Genomic DNA, 19,149 nt, shown 5'->3' with positions numbered 1-19,149 from the left:
ACTGCCAAAAGGTGGTGTAATATTCTAAGCCACATTACAGCAGACAATCCATACCATTCACATCCCAAAAACCTCTCTAGGGGTCTGTTCCTGATTTGTGGAGATTGGGGATGAGCAGGAATCCCATCTCGGCTTTTAGGAGGGCCATGTACCACTGGGCTGTTGTCCCTGCTGGCACGCAACCAAAGCCTGATTGGCAAATGGATTTGAAAAAACAATTCGGCCAACAAAATTCAAAAGAGAAGCACTGACAATTTGGACCCAAATTGAAATTCAGAAATTTTTCATTGGGCCAAGTCAAAAAGAATTGCTACATCCCTGTTCCTTCCATGGGTCGCAGCAACCAAAGCTCTAGGCAAAGTGGGTCACCTAGAATGCTGGGTGGTCAAACAAGCGAATTTGACATCCACCGCAATCAGCAAATTTGACATCCACCACAATCAGCTCCCTCCTAGAGGATGAAGAGATCACCAGGCAAGCCACACTCCAAAATCATGCAGCCATAGACTTCTTCCTGCTGCTGTATGGACACAAGTGCCAGGAATCTGAAGGATTTTGCTGTTTGAACTTAACCTCGAAAGCACCCAATGTCCACGCAGCTATCCGAGAAATGAAAAGCTTGATCACACAAGTAAAGCAAGAATCTGAAGACTGGTTAAGCAGACTGTTCAAGGACTGTGGACTCTTGGGGTGGTGAACTTCAATAGTTAAAACAGTTCTGTTATTTATTGTTGTTCTTCTCCTAATTGTGCTAGTGTTTGGAGTTCTACATTGCTTAATTTTAAAAGTCATCAACAGTTTAATCCCTGCTACCTCAGAAGTCAACCACACAGAGTTTGTGGATCAAAAGCAATGTAACTGGCCTGCAAATCATAAGTGATGGACAAATTCATATTCTGAATCAGAACAGGCCCAATGCCTTTAACTTTATTAGGAAAAAAAAAAGGGGGGGGGAGGTGGTGTATTGCACTGAGTAGTTTATTCAGTTATTATTTTGCACTGAGCGGTTTGTTTTGTATCACAGGGTTTGCTCCGTACACCCCCCCAAGTCCTGTGGTGTTGTTTTCCCCCAGGCTGGTTCCTCCCTTCACCCCTCCCATCAGCTGTATCCCATTGGCTGTAGTTCCTTTCCTCCCCCAGGTTTAAAGTCTCCCGCCACAAGGTACCCAGTCTCGGTCTCTTTCCTCTTCCAGACACCATTTCCTCTCCCAGGCTCCCTCTTTTCTCTCCCGGAGTTGTTCTACATTAAAGCTGTCGGACTTTGGTCCCGAGCAGAAATAGCACCTCTCGCCTTTTGCTTTTGTCCTTGTTGGTGTTGCTGGTGTCCAGAGCTAGCCAAACTGATCCCCCTCAACATAAAAACTGACAACGCAGTATTAGTTTGAGTACTCTTCGTTTGAGTAGAGTCAGTTACTAAATTTGGTCTCTTTAGTTTTACAGTTGTGTAATTCTTCTTTCACCCTGTCACCACTAAAAGCTAAAAGGTAAATACCAAGATTCAGATCACATTTTTCAAGACAGTAAACCATGGTTAGCATATCATATGTTGCTAACTTGCATGAAGAGTAAACTAATTATATTTGCTTTGCCTGGACTGTATTTAAAAGACATTCAAGTTAAAAGCAAACACAGAAACACAGACAGTGAAAATAGAAAGAAAAAAATGCTCACGCTCATACATAGCAACTTTCCATGTCTTTTCACTGGTCAGTACAAGAATAATAGGAACAACCAGAAGGAAGTACAGCAACATGGGGCCTTGAAGGAACTATCAGTCACATGGTTCTCCCATACTACAACAGTGACAGTATTAGCACAAGCATTCGGAAATGTCATTGTTATGGGACACATTTATAACAATGACCTTACACAGTCTCTTGATTTACACAGAAGGAAACCAGAATGTACACAGACAAGTTTGTAAGTAGTAAAAATACACAAGGAAATTGGAACAGTAAGCAACTAGTAAGTGGCTTTGAGTCAGTTCTCCAGAATACGTTCTTAAAGAGTAGTTAACCCAACCAGCCTCAGTTCTTTCTACCTGTTGGAGACTGAAATGGTATATGGCTTAAATATCTTTATGAAGGACTTTTGCCTATTATAGCAAAAGTGGGTAACAAGAACTGCACCACTGCACCTTGAATGGGCCTCCTGACTTGAGGCCCTCAACTGCAGGTTAAGACAGATAAGATAAAGTGACCTAAGTCTGAGCTGGGGGAAAAGAATATCACAAGAGTGTGATAAATGATTTGCACTTCTAAAATTTTAAAAGGTTTATTAAACCTTAAAAAAGGTTTATCAAAAATACAACAGAAGACTGAATAGAGAAAATATTACAGCGCCAGGATTTTTCCTACCATGGGCTCATCTACACAATGGATGTTTCGCCTTTTAACCCTTTAGCCCCTCACAAAGTTCTGTCTATTGACTCTTTTTTCACTGTCCATTGACTCCTTTTTTGCTGTCCAGTGGTGGAGTTAACTGCTTTACATCTTGATTGGAGGTCAGGTGCTGCTATAGTAACAAGCCGACCCTCCCAAATGTCCTGACTACTCAGGTCACCGGGTGATAACAATGCAAGGTGGGGTAAAACATAACTATAGAACTTCTCTTAACATATACCTAATATTTGCCCTTTGATTATGAGAGTCAACCATCGCATTACTTATCTATCACAAAAGGACTAGGCCCAGCACCTTTGGGGTAGAAGCCCCAGCCCCAGGTTTTTCTGCTGCCAGGCTCACACAGATCCCTACACCAAAGCAGGGAAGGAGGAGAGATTTTGGGTGTGTGGCATGGCCTCTGGCCAGATGCAGTGAACACCCATCCTCCACTGGGCAGACTGGCCCAGCTGTGGGGCCTTCCACCCCTGGAAGGCCACATCTGTGTGAGGGACAACTGAGGGGGTGTCATGGCTCATCAAAGGCCCCTCACCAAAGGGGTCCTCAGACCCTGCACTGCACGTGATCCTACGTGATGCAACAGATCCGCAGTCTTGCAAGGGACAGTGTCAAACTTGCGCCCCGCCCCTGCCAGGAGGTACCTGTGTGTTTCCACCTGCCCAAATGTATAATTATCCATGGAATTCTCTACTTTTCAGCAGGGACCCTTAGCACCAAGAAGACGAGATGAAGGGAAGCAGGGAGATATCGCTGGGACCCTTGAAAGGGTGACATGCTTCTACTTAATATTTGTCACTCTCCCTGACCCCGCCTCCCACCTCTATTGCTTTTTTTCCTTCTCTTTTTCTCTCTTTTAGTATTAAATAAAATACATATTTTTTTTTTTGTATCAACATCTAAACTCATTTGGTTTTAATTAAGTTTCGGGTTATATTTCATTTCTTTCTGTGTTCAATCTGTTTTATTCACAGAGAATTAGTTTTCTTTGCTCTTCTGTGCTTAGACCAGTTTGCAGAACTATATGCACATTAACTGATGCTCTGAGCTTCCAAACACAGTAGTGAAAATTAGAAAGGAAGCATACAAAACTAAAAATCCAGGTTGAGGTAATTAAATCAGAAGGTATCCTACTTCAGTATGTATGGTTTCAATGGCCCTAACAATAGTATAGTAGATACCAAGCATAATTTCTGCTCTGTTAAAAACAGATCATCCTGTACAAATCCTATATAACAGTAAAGCAAAGGACTGGAGATATAGAAAGGTCCATCTCAATTACAGAAAGATCCACTGAAGCTGAAAGGTTTGCAGCACACACACAGACATACTACTATAGACATGAAAATAGGAAAAGTAAAGTACTAATAACATAGCAAGAGATAAGCAAAATATTTTGGGATTTAGCTAATTAAGGTTGAGGAACATGACAGCACTATACTGATTTCCTATAGTGGCTACATCTTCTGGAAAACCACCATTAATTAGACAAGAAACAGAAAAATGAATTAGTCAATTAATTGCTGCCTAAGGATCCCAAAAAGCAAAGACAGTACATACCTTTCTTCAGTGCATTCCTGCTTCTCAGTTCCATCAATCTCAATTTCTATCAGCTCCTCTGCCTCTCTTTTAGTCATGGCTGCAATGTTTTAAGAACAGAGCTATGAACAGAAAAGAATTTTTTCTGTAAGTCACAGACCAACAAGACTAGACAATATTTTGTGTCCTATCGCACATTTTTTAAATCAAATACCAGAATAGCCTTTTAAAGAAAAAAAAAATTCAAAACCTAATTCATATTTCACAAAATATATTACTATACCTGTTCTCAAATAAATGTTCTAGAAGCAAACATGGGACTATTAAGACATTTGCACAGAGCCCAAAGCCTGATTCTCTTGGAGGCACCCAAATTGATGGATTTTTTTTTGTTGTTGCTACAGGCCACCTACAGTAAAGCACATCTGAAAATCCAAACTACCTTCCTAGCATGGCTGAAAGATGCTTATAAATGTAAGCAGAATTTTACATGAAATGCTGCAGGAGGCAGTTGGGGAGAAGATGCATGATTTCTTCATAGGCAAATATTTCTTCATTGGCAAATTGCTGTATCACTTAATCTTATGTATTTTTGTCATGATAAATGGGAAGGACTGAAACACAAATTCTGAAGAATGCAGACAGGCTTAAATATCTGAATGCACTGACACCCACATGGTTACAGGTGATCTGTCAGACTGTTAAAAAATATTTCAAACCCAAAATCTGAGCAATGTCTCTTGCTGAAAACTCCCAAAGAAGCAAACTGATGTGATAAAAAAGGGGTGAATATCTTTTCTGCACTAGCAATCAGACTAAAACCAGAAAACAAAGGTAAATTGTCTTTTTTTGTGATGAAGGGAGTTTACCAGTAAGGTCACAAAGGAGTTAGGCTGGGATTTGTGTTCTTTGACATATTCATACGTTATTTACGGAGAAAACAGTGCAAACTTACAGAAATAACTCAGCACCTTGATAGATTTCTGGCAGGAATTATTCAATATGGATAAATGCAGAGGGATGCAGAGTGAGAAAATATTACTGCCCACAGCAACAGTACAGAATTAGTTAAGGCATTTAGAAGTTCCTATGGATTGGACTCCAAACTGGCAGCTGGGACTAGTAACTGCTCACTCCCTCTTCAAAGGCAGCTCATGGTTGAATCTCTCAGGCCTTGCTATATTTCCGGATCCCTGGAGGGGCAGGAAAGAGGAACCCAGGCACAAAAAGCAGGTGCACAAAGAGCAGGCACACAAAGAGAAAGAAAGACGGTTCTGCTGAGCACAGATACAAAGAAGGGAGATGGGTATAAAGAATAACAACATAATGTAAACACCTAAACTCATTAAGGTTCATAGAGGCCTAAAGGGGAAAATTATTCAGTGTTCCCTATACTAGCATAAAGAGATTTCTTACAATATAAACATTTCACATGAAGTCTAGGAGTTAGTTCCTACAGGATGATGCAGAGTTTGAAAGTGAATATGGGTTCAGATGGGGCTGAACTGCCTGCCCCTTCCCTAAAGAGTACTGAGAGACAAGAAGGCTCAAAGAGCCTGGCTTGCATGGAGGGTTCATGTGGCAAGAACACTTCAACAGCAGCATTTGTTCAAAGGAACATAAAACCTGTGGTTGATTCCTGGAGGGTTCAGCCTACTGATTTCTGTTTTCTACTTTCTCCAAACAAGCCTAAGACTTACCTGTTAGCCAAGAAGAAAGCTGACCTCCACTAACATACAAGAAGACATCTGTCAACAGAGCCTTTTTCCCATGTGACAGCCCAATGCTACTCCAGTATCTTTTACAGTAAGGAGAGTAGTCCCCTAGTTCTGTTTAAGATCTATCTTTTCCCTAGAAGACAAGGAGTTAAGCAAGGAATGAGCCCACTGTGAAATGGGCCCAAACTCTAGGAGTAGAATTGTTTGCTACCCCACCAGGTAATTGTAAGATGGGGTCCAGCTCTGGAGCTCATATACATAATCAGCTGATAATGAAGCCCAGTCACTGGAGTCATTTGTGCCCCAGAGAAACTCTGGTGTGTGCAGCACATGGTTCCTATCCATCCATATTATCCAAATCACAGATAGCAACACAAAGCAGGTAACAAAGCAGATAGCCTGTCCTTCACAGATCAGCTTTTACAACTCATGAGCCAGTTCAGTTTTATGATGGATGTGAAAAATGCGTATTTTATGATTGGCTTTTCGCAAATATTAAAATGAATATTATATGTGTTGTGTTAGAAAGTAATGCTGTATTAATTCTCTTCAGTAGTGTGTTAAATATAGTTTTAGGTTATAAAAATTGTTAAAATAGAAACTGTGCTATGTAGGGTACTTTTTTTAAAGAAAGGACTTGCAGCGAGATAGCAGCCACAGGACACCTAAATCTTTCGGAGAAAAAGAATTTATTGCTCCCTTATCAGAAGAAACGAACTTCTTCCCGCCTCGAAGGCGCTGTTAGGATTAGGAGGAAGAAGCTGACGATGACCAGGCCGAATCCTGTGTTTGAATGGAATTTATGCATCATGCATAAAGTGTATGAATATGCAACAGGCTGTTGTTTTTAAGGGTTAATCCTTTGTTAACAGGCGTCCTTTTTCAGGCTTGTGCTGCCCAGAAAAAGGTACCTGGACGTCCGTAACTCTTTGTTATTATTGTCTCATATTGTCTTAATTCAAATTGTCTAAATTATTATTACTCTAATTGTACTATTATTTTTATAACTATTTTATTACTATTAAATCTTTAAAATTTTAAAAAACAAGTGATTGGTGTTTTTCACAATGGAGACAATGGAGCAGTGAACAGGATGGGGGAAAATCACCCCAGATTTGAGGTGTTTAACTTCTCTATCAACAGCCTGAAGTGAGAAAATAAAGCCAAACTGAGAGCTGTGGCTGTGCAGCATGTACCTGGTCAAAGATTAGGAAGCAAACTATACAAGATCATGAGATCAATTAGGCTGGAAAAGACCTTCAAAATCATCATGACTGAACACCATGTCAACTAGACCATGGCACTAAGTGCCACATCCAGTCTTTAACATCTCCAGGGATGGTGATTCCACCTGGGCTGCCTGCTCCAATGTCTAATCACCCCTTCAGTAAAGAAATTCCTCTTACTGTCCAACCTAAACTTCCCGTGGCACAGCTCAAGACTCTTTATTACTGGGTTGCGGAGGAGCAGAGCCCGAACCCCACCTGGCTGCAACCTCCCGTCTGGGAATTGTAAAGATACAGGGTCCTCCTTGGGCCTCCTTTTCCCCGAGGTGAGTCCCCCCTGCTCCTCATCAGACCCTTTCCCAACTCCGCTGCTTTTCTCTCGACTCCCTCCAGCCCCCCGAATGTCCTTCTCGGAAAGAGGGGCCCAGAACTGGTCACATCACTCGAGAGGCCTCTCACCACTGCAAGGGGAGAACCACAAGACACCACACATCCTGTTAACTTTTCAGCCAAAACAAGGTTTTTACAAGCGGGGATAAGTTTCCACGCGCCGGGGAGGCCTCGCGATCCCCGCGGCGGGAGCCCTCGGTTCCCGATCCCCGGGGCCCTTCCCCGCGGCCGCCAAGGCGCCACCTCCCCGTGGGCCCCGCTTCCCGCGGCGCCTCCGTGTCGTTGTTTGAACCCGAAACGGAAATGGGACCGCGGAGCCGCCGGGAGAGAAACGGAAACAAAACACGGGCCGGGCCGCGCTCACCCGCCGCTGCCGCCGCCACCGTCCGTCCGTCCGTCCGTCCGCTCGCCCGCCGCACCGACACGTCCCACTGTCCGTCCACGTCCGGGAACTCCCCCAGCTCCGGGTCCAGGACCGGCTCCGGGAGCGGGTCCAGGAGCGGGCTGCGCCAGAATCGGGGCGGCGCGCAGGCCCAGCGCGGGGAAACGCGCGACACCGCCGCGCCCCCGCACGAACTACGACTCCCGGCGGCACTCGCGGCTCCGGAAGGCCCTGAGCCTCTTTGCCTCAGTTGGAAGTGGCTCTGTGCGGGGACGGTGAGTGCTGGGCTCTCCCGCGGCTCTTCCCGCGCTTTGCCAGGTCCCAGCGGGCGCTAAGCGGGGCCGGGCTGCGTGTGCGGATGGGGGAGCCCCGGGTGTGCGGGTGGAGGGACGGGGGGGGATGGTGGCTCCCGGCGCGCACTGCGAGGGCGGCGGGGCCGAGCGGAGGCAGCAGCTCGGCCAAGGTGACTCTGGGGTTGGAAGTGTCGCCTTTTTTCCTACTTAAACCACGCGAAGAGCGGGATTCACGGTTTGTCTGGGTTGTTCTGTCGCGGTTCCGTACCGAAGGGGTCGCGGAGCTGCAGCCGTGGGATCACGGTGGCCTCGGGTTCAGTGGTTGCTGGAATTTCCCCTCCCCCCATGCTGTTTTAAATAACCTTTGACTACCTCTCTGCTTTAAAGTTTACCTCCAAAGTACATTTTTCTTTCTTCTTATGCATTTATCTTAATAATATCTTAAAGGAAGTCTCTTTTAAATACTTTTCTGGTTTCAGCTCCAAGCTATTTTTTTCCTGCTTATTTAATGCATTTGTTATATCGCTGTGACTAATTTTTTATTCCTCCTTTCGTATTTTATTAATGGTTAAAGTAGTAGTGCCATCATGATCCTGCGGCAGATCTTGCGGCTTTCCTCCCTTTTCCACTCTGCTGTGTCCATTCACCTGCGCAGGAACATTGGGCTCTCTGCGATTGTCTTCAACAAGGCAAAAGAGCTCGACCCCGTCCAGAAGCTCTTCGTGGACAAGATCAGAGAGTACAACACGAAGAGCAAGTAAGTAAAGGAAATTGTCTTAAGGAGAGGGCTGATGGCAAAAGGGGAAGATCTGTTGATTTTGACATAAAAACATCAGACCTGAAGTGTTTGATTTTTCACAGTTTGATACTTCTGTAGGCTGGTCTGTAAATATTTAAGGTGTGTTTTCCTGCAACGCTTATGGTGTCACTAGTGGGAAAGGTTGTTCTTGCATATCTAATAGAAAATACCAATTTTTTTTCCCTTAAGAAAAAAATCTAATGCCATTCTTCTTGGGCAGTTAAGCCACACAGTTAAGGTCTCTTGCACACTGCATAAATGTACTGGTATGTTAATTTGTACCCATCTACATGCTCTATAAATAGAGGGGAAAAAGCAAAACAAACCATTTCTTTCTTTTGGGTGTTTTTTTTTTTTCCTGGGGAAAACAGTTATTCTGTAGTCTTGTTTCCAGAAGCTGAATGAAAATAGCTTCCAAAACCAATTGAGAATTAATGGAATTATCAGGATGGTCCATTTAGCATCTTAAGTTAATAAGCAGTTCCTTCAAATAGAATCTTAGATTCTTGTAATGTTTGAATGAACTGCTGACCAGGAAACGAAAACTATAGTAATTCTGTGTAATTTATTCTTGGGAAGTATTCTCTTAGCTCTGCTGGTATATGTGTCTATCCCTACCTACAAACCCATCTGTGTAGGGAGGCAGATATTTGGTGGTTTTACCTGAGTGCTGGCAATCTAAAGAGTTACTATTTCAAAATGCATTTTCTTGGTAAGAACAGTTAAGCTTTACTAACTGAGATAACTAGTTCAGAGACAGAAGAGGTGCAAATCACAGTTTTGTTAGGAATTCACACCTGGAACAAACAAAATTAAACGCTGGAGAGCCTCCATACTCATCAGTGGTTTTGCCTTATAAGACCACCTTTTGTCTCAAAAGGCTTGGATTTTCATCCCTGATAATTGGATTTTCTTCACTGACAGCAGAAAACCTTTACCCTGAGAATCTTGTTTGTGTGTAAGGTAAGGAGGCCCTAAGGTGTCATATATTGAGTTTTGGAAATATTTTAAATTATTTCCTTTGGCTGGCTGTTAGAAAGGTTTTAATTTATAAATGGGCTTGAAAACGTAGAATTTTCCATGTGAAATACTAGAACTGAATTGTTAATCACAAGTTTTAATGTTTATTAGGCAGGCTGGAGGGCCTGTTGATGCAGGACCTGAGTTTCAAAAAGATATGAATGAATCCCTTGCAAGACTCCAACGGGCGTATGGTGAAGGAGATCTCACCAAATTTCCAGAATTTAAATTTGAGGGTGAGTTAACAATCTTACTGAATTCTAATTGCAAGTAGATTCACTCACAGGTTTCTTAAATTCCCCTTTAGTTTATATTTGTACCATTAATTTGGTGTAAAATGTCCTCTGGGAATCTTACGCTTTTGCACAGTTCACATCTGTTTCCATGTGACTCCTATTTTGATTATTTGCCTTTTCTAGCAGGGATGTGGTCTTCATTATACTAATGATAAACAAAATTTGCAGTCAGATCAGTCTATCTTAATTGTCCTTCAGGCACTCTAAAGAAAGAGCTCTGATAGAAATAGCCTAGGGTCTGTATTTTTCTCACCTTGCCAAAAAGATCTGCTGTTTATAATGTGAATATCAGTTAGTCTTAACGTCATCCAAACTGTGACTTTTTTGATTTTGTAAGCTTCTCTGGAAAGCCAGTAATTTCAGAAAATTAACATAGGACTAAACTTCCTTACTTATGAATATTTTGTAGCTAAATTATATTAAACATTTTTCTTCAGCTATTTGGATATGATTTCTGTGTAACTGCTCTAAGTTTGTTTTAGCGTGGAAGGGAAAGGGCAAACAGCATAAGGCTTGGTGAGTATCTGGCAGCCAGCCAAGGCCAAGCAACCATAGTCAGCAACTTGTAGTTCTGATCAGAGTGTCTGGGAATTCTAATTTAGTCTTGGAACACACCTGAAAATGTTCTGGGTTTTGGTAGTATTTCAGTTGGGCAAAGTTGGGGTCAGGTTGTTACTGGTGCAGATAAAACAGAGTACCTGTAAAGTAGGATCTATGGTTTATTTTTCCACAATTTTAGGGATCTAGTTTCTCTACATTCAGTTTTATTTCTGTGTCGTATGTGAAACTATGCATATTAAAATTTTACTTGTTTTTGTAAGGAAAAAGAATTTGTTTGACCGTAGGAACGGAGCAAAGCACAGACACAACGTGACTTTGTTCTTTTGCCACCTGTTGCCTATCCTTTATCTAATTTCAATTAGGTTTCAAATTGTAATTAATATGAGCAATTATATGAGTAGGAACATCAATTTTTTTTACCTTAGGGATGCTTACTATAAGCTGACCCTTGTCTCTCAGACTTCGTATTAAAGACAGCAGGCATTGGTAGCCCAAGTGCCCAAAGCCCTAACCTTTGTGAGCCTGTACCTTTGCCATCAAGAACTCCTTGGTCAGTGTTTGCATGAGGAGAGTATCTTGCTGAGTTGAGTTGAATTTGTGTGCTCCTTTCTGTTAATGTACACTGATGATACACTAATGAAAGGGAGAGAAGAGAGATTACTTGTTCTTAGAGCTATGTTGGAAATACTTGTCCAGTAATGTTCTGGTTGACTTCTTCAGTTTCTCTGCTGTCTTCTCCCATATCCCAGGTGTCACTAAAAGCTGTTTAGGCAGAATATTGCTGAGGCTTAGCCTTTATACATAACTCCCACAAGGTGAAAAAGACCTGTCTCCAGCCTAGTTGCTGTTTACTGCTGCCCCCATTTAATCAGTCAGGAGGGAGTGTAGACTGTAATGTACTGCTTTAGCTTGCCAATGTAATGGTTAGTTTTCTTTGAATTACAAATTAATTGTGGTGTTTGAAGATGGAATAAAAAGAGACTAATAGGAATTTTCTCTCTCCCATTCCTCCTGTAGAGCCCAAGTTTGAGGAGACTCCAAAGTGATCTCTGCAGCTTGTACACCAGACAGCAATGTACAGCCATGGAGTTGCTGAACATGGCACCGATTGTAATTTAATAAATGTAGTACTTCAGTTTGATTTCAGTGGTGTCAAGAAGCTCTTAATTGCATGGTGAGTGTAGCTAGCTGTGATCATCAACTCTTACAAGACAGAGGCAGCTGAGCAGTGCTGCTCAGTGTTAACTGCAAAACTCTTTTGTGTATTATGTTTTAATGCTTAGATATTATAACACTTGTAATGATATACCAGGAAGGAACTATTTGTTTTGTTGAGTTTATCCAAAAAGTTTCTGCTGAAAAAAAAAAATCTTCATGAACTTTAAGTCTGTAGCAAAGCTCTACAGTAGTGATGGAGGTCAAAAGCATAGGCACAAATGCCCTAATTCTACACTGCATCAATGAACACAAAGGTGATGAAGTTAATCTTCCAGAAGAAAAGGAAATCTGCTAAAGAGGTTGTAAGGTGTGAATTTCTGCGACTGAACTATTGACACAAACACTTTAGCTTCTGAGGAGCTATTTATTTAGAATAATTATATCTGAGAAACTACATAAACACTTTGACAGAGTCTTCATACTACAGTTTGAATTGTATTGACATGATTTTTCTTCAGAATGAAACTACATATGCAGTCTACAGAGAGAGAGACTTCCACATTGAACACTGAAGCACTGCTTGAGCTTTTATTACAGGAAGATTTATTTCGTCAGCATAGTGAGTTTACTTCTACACGCTTTGAAATTGTATCAGATTTGCCAAAATCATCTCTTTAAGTCCTAATAAAACAGAATTGCAGGAGAAATTGAGCCCTTGATGATGGTTGAGACACAAGTAGTGAGATCATCTATGAAAACTATTTGAATAGATTGTTCCAAGCTGCAAGAGTGAATCTTGTATTGCTGCATGTACATATGAACAAAATGAGAAGCTTTCAGACAGAACTAAATTGAATATACAAGTTAATTTGTCTTTAAGTTTATTTGGGGATTGGTTTTTTTTTTTAAATGCCATCACAGCTAGGTTGACTAAATATTCGCAGTTTCTATTTTCAGCATGTAAGACATGGAATATTTACAGAGCAGAGGCCAAAAGATCCCTTGGTGTTGTGGTGTAACCCTAGCCAGCAACTAAGCATCTCATAGCCTCTGGCTCACTCCCTGTCCCTTCCTCCTACTGTAGGGAAGGGAATTAGAAACAAAATTTTTGGGTTGAGATAAAGCACTTAAATAATTGAACCAAAGTAATAATATGGGGAAAAGAGAGAAAGAGAAAACCTGAGAAGCACAAGTGATGCAGAGCACAAGTGCTCATCACCACTCACTGACTGATGCTCAGCCTGTTCCCCAGCAGCAAAATGGCCCCTCCCAGCCAACTTCCCCCCAGTTTAAATACTGGGCATGATGTTTCGTCCCTTTGTCCAGTTCAGGTCAGGGTCCTGGCCCTGTTCCCTTGTGGCTTGAGCACCTTCTCACTGCCAGAGCATCAGACACTGAGAAGTCTTTGAATTGGGGTAAGTACTACTGAGCAACAACTGAAACATTATTGTGTTATTGACATTAATAATAATTAAAAAAACAGCTCTGTACCAGCTATTAGGAAGAAAATTAAATCCCAGCTGAAACCAGAAAAGTACCAGCTGCTTACTCCATACCATTTACGTCACACTGGATCCCACACTTCCCAATATACCAGCACCTTTCCCATCTTTTTATAGATGCACACACAGATACCATTTCCTTAATCTATAGACAATCCCTGTAGAAGTCTATTGACTTCATTCAGTCATGACTTTTGGCTTACACAATCATGACTTGTGAGTGTCATAAACAGTCTTTCAGGGAAGGAAAGAGGGTGTCTGGTGTTGGACTGTTGCATGTTGAAGCCAGTTCTGATTCCGTCACTGCCCTGCTTGTCCAGTTACAACGAAGTTCATTAATATAGCAGTTGAAAGGGAGCTGGGTTCAGATCCCCAAAGCTGGAGGCGTGGAGACAGGCACCTTGAGGTGCCCAGTGCAATCGTGGGCATGCAGCTGATGTAGAAGTGCTAATACACAGCATTTCTCAGCAATTAACATCACATAATGCACTGGCTATTCAGTGAAATCCACCCTGCACAAACCAGACTTGCCCATTCGCTCATCTTAACAAGTGTGCCCAAGCCCTTGAGCAAAAACAGTCCCACAGGTGAGTTTGCCTTTGCCCAAGGCAGGAACAACCCAGACTGTCTTCCACAGCACAGTTTTCATGTGCACTATAGGAACTTTATTTTCTTCTACAGTAAAAGTTTTGATTGGGCAGGGCCAGCCCACTTGGCAGATCTTCTAGTGCTGACTCACCAGGTGGCCTTTGTCAATGTGCATCCCAATGTTTGAAGGTTCCTTCTGGCCATTGCTCTCAGTGTAGTCTAACAGTCCATTGGATCATGTGGCTTTCTCAGCTGGTGCATGATACAATATACTCATGTTCCTCTATAAATGTCATGTTCCTTGGCCCAAGCATCTGTGAGTGTTTTCCAAGTATTTCTAGTTTATTCTGTTGAAAAGCTTGGTGTTGCTCAGGGCCCCATGTGAAATCATTCTTCTGAATCATTGATAAAAAGGGCTTACAATCAGACTAGTTTGGAATATGCATTTTCAAAAAACCCACATCTAAGCTTACATTTGGAAGAAATGGATTAGAATTTCTTTCCATAGGATCAGGAGTAAATTTAGCCCTTCCACTCTGCCTGGGAAACCATCCAGTGGAGAAGGGAGTAGCAGCTTTTCTGGAAGAACCCCCATTTGGGATTGTTTTCTTTACAATTCATGTCTCTAGGGTTGCGGTAGGTCTCCCATCCCAATTCTTCATGCCTTCTCTGTGGTCTCTCAGCTAAACCCACAGGGTATCCCATGGCGTGTCCCTTCCATATCCTCCCTCTTGCGCCAATGCTTACTGTCATTAGCATGGGTCTGTAGAGGTGAGGAATAGAACATAACCTCTTTGAACTGATGAAACTCCTGGGATAGTTTATCGAATAGTTTCTCCACAGATGAGAGAGGAAGAGAGGCTGTCTTCAAATTCCCAGAAATGGCAAGCCACTGTATCCACAGATGGTGGTATGATGTCTTTTCAGATTAATGTTGCCAGTGGGTTGGTGTGTACTCTTGGTACACTCTATAAACTTCCACCACATGGGTCATGTGCAAATGAATTGGTCTGGATCTGTGGGGGACCTTGTATTGTCCAGGTCAAAATAAATCTCTAGCATGGCTAATTCCCTCAAGTACTGGATATCTTTCCACTTGCATGATGACATGTAGTATCATTCTTGTAAGGATACCTTTCCTTCAGGCTTGACAGGAGTCACTTCCAGAGGCTGGGGACTTGTGTCTCTCTTGCAATCACCTTGTCAATGCTTGCTTTCTTAGAAAGTGATTCCTATGCTCTAATTCCAATCCGTTAGTCCTGTTATCCCAGCATCACAAGAGCTAGTGGTAGTGTGCTCATCAGTTCAACAGCTTAAATATTTATGTATATCCTGCAGCTCACTCAGGAATAAGGATTGAGTGGTTGCCTCTTGTTATCCTGTTACTGAAGTTTGTGTCGGTACAGTACATGTCAGTGAGGTTTTGATTGTCACAGATCATTTCCTAACCCTAAAGAAGGCCTGAACCATATGCAGCAACATACCGATTGTTACCAAAAGGACCACGTTGGTTTCAAGGGTAGTCACCGGATATGCAAAGTCTTTAAAATTCTCAAATGCTATTGTAATCATCCTGGAGGGGAAGGAAGGTGTTTTTCCCATGGGTTGGCTCTCTGAGGGTAAAAGGCAGTAGCTGTAACTGTGGATAGTTTCCAGCAGATGGCTCCCAAAGGACAGTGGGGACACACACCAGACAGGCTCATGACCAGCCATTCTATCATATCACAAGCCAGTACAACACAGAACAACACAGTGATAACCTTAGCCCAGGCCTAGAGCAAATGAATCGATATGGTGACCAGCAACTATTAAACCAATACAATGAAGGCTTATAACAAACTTGTTTTACCATGCTCTAGTCAGATCTGGTTTTAGCTCAACCTTTTGAGTGCCACGTTGGATGCCAAAAAGCACTGCCAGCTGCTCAGCCCCATGTGGCTGCTTGCTCACTGTCCCCACCCCAGTCCAGTGGGAGAACTGGGGAAAAAAAGTAAAACTAGTGGGTTGAGAAAACAACAGTTTAATTGAAACAAAGTAAAATAAGATACTAATAATACTAATGATAATAAAAACAACAATAATATGAATTGTAGTGAAAAGGAGAGAGAGGAGTAAAGCCCAAGAAAGGCAAGTGATGCACAACAGTTTCTCACCACCCACAGACTGAAGACCAGCCTGTTCCCCAGCAGCAGTTGGCTCCTCCTGGCCAAGGTCCCCAGTTTAAATCCTGGGTGTGATGTTCTGGCGTGGAGGCAGTCACCAAGCACCAAGCCTGCTTGAGTTCCAGAAATGTTTGGACAACGTGACAGGCACATGGTGTGATTCCTGGGGTGTCTTGTGCAGGGCCAGGAGTTGGACTTCATGATCTTGATGGGTCTCTTCCAATTCAGCTTATTTGATGATTCTGTGATTCTGTGCATATCCCTTTGGACAACTCAGATCAGCTGTCCCAGCTGTGCCTTGTCCCTGCTTCTTTTGTCCTCCTCACTAGAAGACCATGGGAATCTGAGGACTCCTTGACTTGGAGTAAGCACTACTCAGCAGCAACTAAAACATCAGTGTGTTATCAACTTTATTCTCATATTAAATCCAAAACACAGCTACTATGAAGAAAATTATCCCAGCTGAAACCAGGACATTGATACTTTTGTATAACAAGTAGTAATTTGATGTCCCTCACAGAGGCTGAAATCTTCTAAATAACAAAGGACTTGGTATGCTTGAAATCCTAAATGAAGCAAACAAAGTTACAATAAAAAATAGCTCAAAGATTTTAAGCAGGTTAATGTTCGTGTACATTTCAGAAGGAACTAAGGCACTGAGCTTGACAAGAAATGTGTCTGATGTGCTGTTAGTAAATGTTCTTTTCTGAGATGGGAGGTCTACAAAATGCACTCTTACACAGAAGTAGCAACCTAATCATAAATACAGGTATCAAACAGCTCTGTTCAGAGCATCCGATTTTAAAGTGCATTAACAATGATAAACAGATACCATACCTCTTCAAAGCTTTAGCTTTCTCACCCAGAGAAAATAGTTGGTTTCAGGAAGTTTCTTATATGCATACTTGGTCAAGGATTAAGCTTATGCAATTTAGTATGTTTTGTTTTGATTAAGAAAATGGGTGGTGTTCAGGGATCTTTTAAGGTTATATCAGTATTACTTATGCTACTTTAACTCCTCTTGTCCTTAAGCTGTAGATAGTGATATTAAGTCACTCCTAGTTGAAATTTTACTTAGAACTCTATTCCTTTTGCACTATTCTGAAAAGCTGGAAAGTTGTGGATGTAGTAAAAGCCCTTTGAGCCGACTCAAGGAAGTGGGGGTGGAAGTAGTAAATTCAGCTTCCATATTTAGTTAAGTCTTTTGACCCACATTATTCTTAGAAGAGTTAGGGCCCAATCTTTCTCTCATTGCTGTCTTGGACTGTGTCTCAGTTAGTTAATCAATATGTACAAGAAGATGCAAAGTATGCAGCAAAGTGCTGCACCTGTGTTGCATTTAAAACTATGCAACAGGAAGCTGTAAATACAGATATAGTGTTGCCAGGTACGGGCACAGCAGGAGTGAGGAGTTTGTGTACATGTGGAAAGACATTACAGATCTAAGGAACTTTGAAGATATCTAAAACACACTAATGAACACAAAAGACTTGCCTTTTCACTTGTAGATTGATAGTTTGTCTTCTTTCTGTTAACAGAGCAGGAAAGGAATACAGGTTAAATAGTGACTTTTCTGGGGTTGGGTTTACCCCTTTGGGAGCCTTATATATGAATGCATTTTTCCAGATTTCCAGCAATCCTCAGGGATTTTTCCTCTCCTCTTAGAAAAAACTTACAATAACAAATCCATTGAATGGTTTTAGGTATCAGTCATTATCTCATAAACCACTGCCAAACTCCTTCTCTAGCTCATCTTTCCAAGTCTTCCAGTTACACTTTTTGTCTAGCTCATGGTCAGAACTAAAACAGCTTGAAGAATTCTGACTTGCTACTAAGAAATTTGAATGAAATAAATCCATATCAAAGGAATAGTCCAGGTACTGTCAGCAAGTTTCTACAAGTTATATTTTCACAAAACACTTCCTGAAATAACTTGTAGATATGGATTTGAGAGTAGTTCAATTTGGTTCTGATTGTCTTTTGTCTAGTTTGAAGAGGAGACACATGAATAGCTGAGTTAGAAGTGTAAGCTGTAACTATGTAAAAAGACACGTCTCTGTGTATTTACCACAGCAATGTAATGATTCACTTTCTGACCAGCACACTGGTTTCTATTAAGGAAACCAGCTAGTGTGTAGGATCAGGTTTATCTCAGCGTCAAGAAAGCTATTGCACAAAAATCATGTTAGAAAGACTGTAAAAATCATTATAGTTACTAAATCATCTGAAATGTAAATGAGGTTTGCAGTGATTTATGTACTACTTGCATACTTACTGGGAAGAACTTTCCTCTGAAAAAGAAAGGAAAAAAAAAAAAAGAATTAGCACAAGAACAGTTTTCCTTAGCTATTTTAAAGTTCTTTGAAATAGTTATTTCTAGAATATTCAGCTCTTCAGTTTCTAGAAGAGTTTCTGAACCAAATGTCTCTTTTGGTGTAGTGAGTTTATGCAGAAGAAAGATTAGGTTTCAAGGGTCAATGAAGCTCCAAGTGAACTCTAACGAGCCGCTCTGCAGCCTCTGGTAATTTCAGGCAGCTGACCTTTTCAGACCCCAATGTTTGGCATCTATTGTTGCTGTGCTCAAGCCTATAGGTACCAATGTAAAGGCTACAGAGAGGCTTGCTGGATGTCAAGCTTTATGCAGCAACCCCTAAAAGCAAGCTTTTTCCATGACCCAGAGCAAGAAGACAGTTAATTTAGTCTCCCTTTCATCAGAACTTAGTTGGTCAGGCACTGTTGACTAAAACAGGTTTAATTTGATTTTGCCTTTCTTAGGCATTCCTTATCAAAACTAGGGTGGAGATGTTCAAAGAACCAGAGTCAGGCTCATTGCTTTCTGTAGGTTGTTGTTTGGTAACCTTAAGCAACTGCACAAACATCTCCATGTCATTTGCAAAGTACCTTTTGCAGTAGATATTGGCAGAATAAAAATGTCGGCACAAAATATTGCTGTTTTAATGTTCTTCAGCTTCAGTACCATGGAGTTAGAACCTTCATGGAAAGGAGGGCATCATCAGAATCATAAAATCATGGAATGGTTAGGGTGGGAAGGGACCTTAAAGATCATCTGGTTCCAACTGTCTGCCATAAGCAGGGAGACCTTCCACAAGATCCAG

At 41.7% G+C, this 19,149-nt stretch overlaps 3 protein-coding genes across 9 annotated transcripts in view; 1 reads left to right on the top strand and 2 right to left on the bottom strand.

The window, feature by feature from the left end:
• GABPA (GA binding protein transcription factor subunit alpha) overlaps positions 1–7,777 on the bottom strand; it is a 33,942-nt gene extending 26,165 nt beyond the window's left edge. The window contains exons 1-2 of one of the 3 annotated variants that reach the window (XM_059873046.1): positions 7,637–7,777; positions 3,960–4,060 (exon numbers count right to left, since the gene is read on the bottom strand). In XM_059873046.1, the coding sequence (XP_059729029.1) occupies positions 3,960–4,036 (77 nt within the window). In that variant the 5' untranslated portion in view covers positions 4,037–4,060; positions 7,637–7,777. Of the gene's footprint in view, positions 1–3,959; positions 4,061–7,341; positions 7,491–7,636 lie in introns of those variants that run through there. The other 2 variants (XM_059873051.1, XM_059873048.1) reach the window with 2 other exon arrangements.
• A 17-nt stretch (positions 7,778–7,794) lies between these two features.
• Positions 7,795–11,764, top strand: ATP5PF (ATP synthase peripheral stalk subunit F6). 5 transcript variants are annotated; one of them, XM_059873072.1, is made up of 4 exons: positions 7,795–7,929; positions 8,525–8,704; positions 9,878–10,002; positions 11,641–11,764. In XM_059873072.1, the coding sequence occupies exons 2-4, from the start codon at positions 8,535–8,537 to the stop codon at positions 11,667–11,669; spliced, it is 324 nt and encodes a 107-aa protein (XP_059729055.1). In that variant the 5' UTR covers positions 7,795–7,929; positions 8,525–8,534; the 3' UTR covers positions 11,670–11,764. The 5 variants fall into 5 exon arrangements, with proteins under 5 accessions (XP_059729055.1, XP_059729053.1, XP_059729072.1 ...); XM_059873070.1 differs by having other exon boundaries at positions 8,522–8,704; XM_059873089.1 differs by lacking the exon at positions 7,795–7,929 and adding an exon at positions 8,055–8,117.
• Positions 11,765–12,191: 427 nt separating this feature from the next.
• The window catches only part of JAM2 (junctional adhesion molecule 2), a 43,323-nt gene continuing 36,365 nt past the window's right edge, over positions 12,192–19,149 (bottom strand). The window contains exons 8-10 of the mRNA XM_059873058.1: positions 18,309–18,324; positions 17,528–17,561; positions 12,192–16,599 (exon numbers count right to left, since the gene is read on the bottom strand). Of these exons, the coding sequence (XP_059729041.1) occupies positions 16,567–16,599; positions 17,528–17,561; positions 18,309–18,324 (83 nt within the window). The 3' untranslated portion in view covers positions 12,192–16,566. The remainder of the gene's footprint in view (positions 16,600–17,527; positions 17,562–18,308; positions 18,325–19,149) is intronic.

This window comes from Haemorhous mexicanus, chromosome 2, assembly GCF_027477595.1.
Source record: "Haemorhous mexicanus isolate bHaeMex1 chromosome 2, bHaeMex1.pri, whole genome shotgun sequence".
Taxonomy (NCBI): Eukaryota; Metazoa; Chordata; class Aves; order Passeriformes; family Fringillidae; genus Haemorhous; species Haemorhous mexicanus.
Note: the sequence above shows the minus strand (reverse complement) of the source record. Positions and strands in the feature narration are given on the sequence as shown.

What these genes read in the sequence shown, in the direction of transcription:
- ATP5PF (XM_059873072.1), top strand. Translation starts at nt 8,535, where the DNA reads ATGATCCTGCGGCAGATCTTGCGGCTTTCCTCCCTTTTCCACTCTGCT. An exon ending in GAGTACAACACGAAGAGCAA is followed by an intron (nt 8,705 to 9,877) that starts GTAAGTAAAGGA and finishes AATGTTTATTAG; the next exon opens with GCAGGCTGGAGGGCCTGTTG. An exon ending in TCCAGAATTTAAATTTGAGG is followed by an intron (nt 10,003 to 11,640) that starts GTGAGTTAACAA and finishes TTCCTCCTGTAG; the next exon opens with AGCCCAAGTTTGAGGAGACT.